At 39.3% G+C, this 5,737-nt stretch overlaps 1 protein-coding gene across 1 annotated transcript in view; it reads right to left on the minus strand.

The window, feature by feature from the left end:
- Nucleotides 1-631: 631 nt before the first annotated feature.
- LOC122554732 (myomegalin-like) overlaps nucleotides 632-5,737 on the minus strand; it is a 279,918-nt gene continuing 274,812 nt past the window's right edge. Inside the window, exons 9-10 of the mRNA XM_043700110.1 lie at nucleotides 4,268-4,321; nucleotides 632-697 (exon numbers count right to left, since the gene is read on the minus strand). Coding sequence (XP_043556045.1) covers nucleotides 632-697; nucleotides 4,268-4,321 — 120 coding nt within the window. The remainder of the gene's footprint in view (nucleotides 698-4,267; nucleotides 4,322-5,737) is intronic.

Consider the following 5,737-nt stretch of genomic DNA (forward strand, 5'->3'; position numbering starts at 1 on the left):
AACTCCCTTTAGCCAACTACTTCAACTCCCTCTTCCACTTCCCCAAGGACGTGCAAGTCCTGGGCCTCCTTCACCACCAAATCAAAGCCATCCGCCAACTGGAGGAAGAACACCTCATCTTCTGCCTTGGGACCCTACAATCACACAGCATCAGCATCAACTTCACTAGTTTCCAAATCACCCCTCCTCTTACCTCATCCCAGGTCCAACCCTCCATCTCGGCACCACCCCCTTAGCCTGACCCATCCATCTTCTATCCCATCCATGCACTCCAACATCCCTACTGACCCATCACAATTACTCCCCCATCTGCATCCACCTGTCACCTTCCCGGCTTCCTTCCCACCAGCCCCAGCCCCATCCCCACCCCCACATTTATTTCTCAGCCCCCTTCCCATTCCTGATGAAGGCCTTTTGTCCCAAACATTGACTCTCCTAATTTTTGGATGCTGCCTGATCTGTTGTGCCTTTCCAGTGCCACACTTTGACTCTTAAACATATAGTCAGTCAACTGTTGTCTCATTAAATAAAGCATAAAGTTCCAATAAGTTGCATTGCTCATAACTTGTAGAAGCAAATAGACACTGAGCATGCACAAACTTTATTGCAGACATGTTTTGTTAGCTAGACTTCATGGTAGTTTTCTTACCTCAAACAATTTAGCCTCTTGCTTCAAAATACTGTAGTTGAGGGATTGCTGCATTGTCAAAAGTTACATGTTTTCAGGTGAGATACTGAACCAAAGGATGATCAGAACATTCTTCAAGAGTCCTAGACAACATTCATCCTTGAACCAATGCCTCCAAATATTTTCTGGCCCTTTATTCATTTGCTAATTTCAAAAGGCATTTAAATAGTAGCATGTAATACTTTAGTAGACCACATTTGGAGTATTGTTTGCAGTTCTGGTCATCACACTATAGGAAGGATATGGATGCTTCAAAGAAGGTGCACACAAGGTTTACTAGGATGTACAGTAGTTACATTGGAGTGAATTAGATTTTAGGAGAGATTGAACAAACTTGAATTGTTTTCACTAGAGTGTCAGAGGCTGAGGGTAGGCTGATAGAAGTAAAATTATGAGAAACATGGATGATGTTTTACCCCACGGTGGAAATGTTAAATACTAGGGGCATACGTTTAAGGTGAGAGAGGAACAGTTTAAAGGAGATGTGTGAGGCAATGCTTTTTGTCTTACACAAAGGTGTCAAGTGCCTGGAACATGCTGCCAGGAGAAGTAGTAGGATCAGATATGATAGCAACACGTGATATTATAGATTTCAGAACTTTATTAACTATTCATGGATTGAATGAATCAAAAGATAAACTGTTACACAAAGAAAGCAGCAGCAGCAATGACTGTCAGGAATAAGCTGTTAAGCAACAAAAATAGGCTGTTACATAGAGATAAGGCAATTAGCCATGTTTTGAAGGGAGTCAAGATTATACAAACAAAACTACTTTGACAACTGCCTGATAAACTGGATGCTTTATTGCCACAAAAGAGAAGGATTCCTCTGCAGAAACATTTAAGGAGTGCCTTTGATTAGTCATTTAAGGCCAAATGTAACAAGGAACAAAGAAGTTACTTCTGGTAAGGAAGCAAGCTACAGTCTCAAGGATTTCAAGAGAATGATCAATATCTTGGATGAAAGGACTCAAAAGAATCATCAATATATCGCTTCATAGGCTGAAAGATGAAAATCTAAGAATCAAACATGAGAACTCCCCTTTTAGCAGAACTTTGAAGAACAAACTGTATCAGGATCAAACCCTGGACACTTTCAGAGACCGACACTGTAGACTGGCATCGTGGCCAAGTTCTACTATTAATCAGGTCACAACCAAGTTGGGTTGGGAGGCTCAACTTGTTTACTTGAGAGGTGTTATTTTGCTTGCCACACGTAATAAAGCTTAAATTATTATTCCAGTACTTGATTATGAGATTTTTTAACAAGTAGCCAAATTAAAGGTTACTTGTGGTGATTTACCCACAAACTTTTCAGTCACTTACATTGACACATAACAAGCAGAAAATAGAGGGATACAGACTATGTGCAAGCAAATGGGATTAGTTTAGAATGGCATCATGGTTGATGCATACATGGTCGGCTAAAGGGCCTGTTCCTATTATTCTATGTTCACATGAATATGCCACCAGTCCTTACAAATACACAGATAATTGAGGAATTATTAAAATAAATGCAGTAAATTTAATAACTTTACATTATCTCCAGACAGAAAATGTATAAGAATAATCAAGATGTCCCAAAGTATAGATACAGAATGGGGTAGAATTCTTGAAATGTGTCCATTTCAGGGGGAGCATTTCAATGATAATGAGATCCTGAGCTGGAGCAAGATTCATATTAAGAAGATAAAACAGGATCTGGCCAAAGTGGACTAACAGTAGCTAGTTGCAGGAAAATTGACATCAAAGCATTGGAAAATATTCAAAAAGGTGACAGCGAGTTTGCTGGGCCACATGTTCCCGTAAAGGTGAAAGGTAAGACCAGCAAGTCCAGAGACGCCTTGATGTCAAAGTATGTACAGAATTGGATTATAAAAAATAAAAAGGAAGCTTATGGTAAATACTAACAGCTCAAAACAGCAGATGCCCGAGAGGAGTATAGAAAGTGCAAGGGATTGCATAATAAAGAAATTAGGAGAGCAAAAAAGGGGACATGAGAAAACACTGGCAGATAACATTAGGAAAAATCCAAAGACATTTTATAAGTATATTAGGAGCAAGCAAATGACCAAATAAAGAGCAGGGCCCATTAGTTTGTATGGAGCCGGAAGACGTAGCTTAGGTTTTAAATAAATAAATATCACAATAGAGAAGGACAATGTAGGTCTTGGAATCAGGAAGGAGCACTATGATATACTTGAACAAATTATTGTTAAGAGGGAGGAGGTGTGAGAGGTTATAGCAGGCTTGAAGTTCAATAAACCTCGAGGCCTGGATGAGTTATATCCAAGTTTGCTGTGAGAGGCAAGAGAGAAGACTGCAGGAACTCTTGACATTGATTTTTACATCCTCTCTGGTCACAGGGGAGTTGCCAGAGGACTGAAGGACAGTTAATGTTGTATCATTATCTAAGAGGGTGACAGGAATAAACTAGGAAACTGCAGGTCAACCAGTCTAACAGGGAGGGACAATATTGGAAAAACATTCTGATTGAGTTCTGAGAGATAGAGACAGGGTAGGTAGGGAGAAACATTTCCCTTTATTAGACATGTCAATAGCCAGGGTCACAGTTTTATGTCAAGGAGGTTTGAGAAGTAATTTGAGGAAACATTTTTTCACCCATAGGGTTGTGAGCATCTGGAAATCACTGTCTGAAAGGTGGTAGAGGAAGAATGCTCAAGACTTTTAAGAACTACTTAGATGAACACCTGAAACACTACAGCACATAAGGCTATGGGCGAAGTGCTGAAAAATGGGATCAGAATAGAAGGATGTTGGATGACTGGCGCAGACCTGATGGCCCAAGGACTTCTTCCTGTGCTGTGAAAACTCTATGGCTTTATTATTCTGAAGTTACTCACTATTGTAATGTAGGTAAATATAAGACACTGGTTAATTGGCTTTTGGCACAGGATCTTCTAAATCCTGAACAAACAGACAATTCCATTATTTAAAGTGACATCGGAAATGTAGCATTAATCAGAAACACGATAATCACAGAGTCCATATTATGTACTTAATCCCTGAAATAGAATCTGAACCCACAACTCTCTAATAAAGGAGCTATTAGAGAACCAAAGCTTACACTTTAGTATTGAATAATGTGCATCTCTTTAATTCACCACTCTGGACAAATTGATTAATTGAAATTCTCTACTTAGAGCTTCAGTAAAATAATGAAACAAATTGTTACATTCATATAAGGATTGTTTTGGATTTAAAAAAACCCAGATTCAGCTGATCTCAAATGCCTTTCCAGTGCAATGGAAACAAAGCTGTTTCACTACACTCTATAACACTTCAGACCTATTTTGTGTTGTAAACTATGTCAGAGTACACATTATTTCAGAAGACACCAAGATGAACTCTGTAGTTAATAACAAGGATGACTAAATAACATGGAGTTATAGAGATTTGATTATGTATCTCATGATATTAAATGTGGCAGAACCAGTGTCAGTGAACATAATTAGCTGTATTGGAGCTATGAATACACTGAAGTTGGTAAAATGAACAGAAACAAGGCACAATCTCACACTGATGTAGTGTAATGGATATAAAGTAATTGACACCTACTTGCATTTCTTGTTGGGTCCGCAACTTCTCTCTGCCCAGTTCATCTTGCAAATCCTAGCAACACAGAAAATAACTGATGGTTAATTGTGGGGCAGGATGTGCCATTAATCAACAGCTCAGGCTATTCCCCAGAAAGACTTCTTTTTGCACTTGGTCAGGAGCACTGTGACATAATTTTAGCCTCTGACTCATATAACCTTTAACTTGCCATGGACTACCTAATACTTACTATCTACTGGGTTGAACCGAAGGGTCTGTTTCCATGCTGTACATCTCTATGACTCTATGTACTGGTTCTCCCATCAGAAGCATTCTAAAATGAAAACGGTACATTTTCCGATGTTCCAAATTCAAAGACCCATACTACACCAGTCAGGACAAACATGCTTCCATAAAGAAAAATGTGGGACTGTCAAATCTGGCACCCCACCTCTGGATGTCTAAGTGCACAGAGAATAGGAGAAGTATGGCATAAAAAGGACTGTTTATGTCACTTACTGACAACTCAACACAGTTCTGCAGAAAGCTTACAGGAGTATAGAAAATCCAAAGATAAAGCTGAAAAGAAGTTAGGAGAGCACAGAGAGGGCATAAAAACATTCAGAAGTGGAAAATCAAGAAGAACTCAAAAATGTTCTACAAAATGCATGAAAAAGGCAAGGGCCTGATGAGATAAAAAAAGAAAAGGCAACATGTATGGAGGCATGCTTCAAAATGAATACTTTGCAACTAACAGGGGTATGATGCAATTGATGTAATTAAAGAAGAATGTGAAACACTGCATGGTATAAACATAATAACAGGAAATATTCAGGGGTCTGGCATTTTTAAAAGTAACCAGCTTGTCCAAATTGATTGAGTTATCCAAGGAGTAATATTCAACATTAATGAGAGGAACACACTTGATGTTGTCGATGTGGAAGTTAGCAAGGCCTTTAACAAAATCCCATCTGACAGTTTGGCTTGAAAAAAGTAAGAGCCTATGGTTTAAATGGCAATTGGAAAGTTGGATCCAAATTTGGTTCAGTAGCAGAAAGCAAAGTTTATAAAAGGGCGTTTTGATGACTGAACAGTGGTTTCCTGTGATGTCCTACAGGGCTGAGTACTGAATTCCTTACATTTAATCATTTATATAAATTACAAAAAGCAGAGTGATCAAATGATACAAAACATCGGCAATGTGTTTGATAGTTGGGAAGAAAGCTAGAGCCTGCAGCAGTAGAAAAGTGGCCCATAGTGTTCAAATCTTCTAGGAGAAAGTGAGGACTGCAGATGCTGGAGATCAGAGCTGAAAATGTGTTGCTGGAAAAGCGCAGCAGGTCAGGCAGCATCAAAGGAGCAGGAAAATTGACGTTTAAGGCATGAGCCCTTCTTCAGGAATGAGGAAAGTGTGCCAAGCAGGCTAAGATAAAAGGTAGGGAGGAGGGACTTGGGGGAGGGGCGTTGGAAATGCGATAGATGGAAGGAGGT

This window comes from Chiloscyllium plagiosum, chromosome 11 (genome assembly GCF_004010195.1).
Source record: "Chiloscyllium plagiosum isolate BGI_BamShark_2017 chromosome 11, ASM401019v2, whole genome shotgun sequence".
NCBI lineage: Eukaryota > Metazoa > Chordata > Chondrichthyes > Orectolobiformes > Hemiscylliidae > Chiloscyllium > Chiloscyllium plagiosum.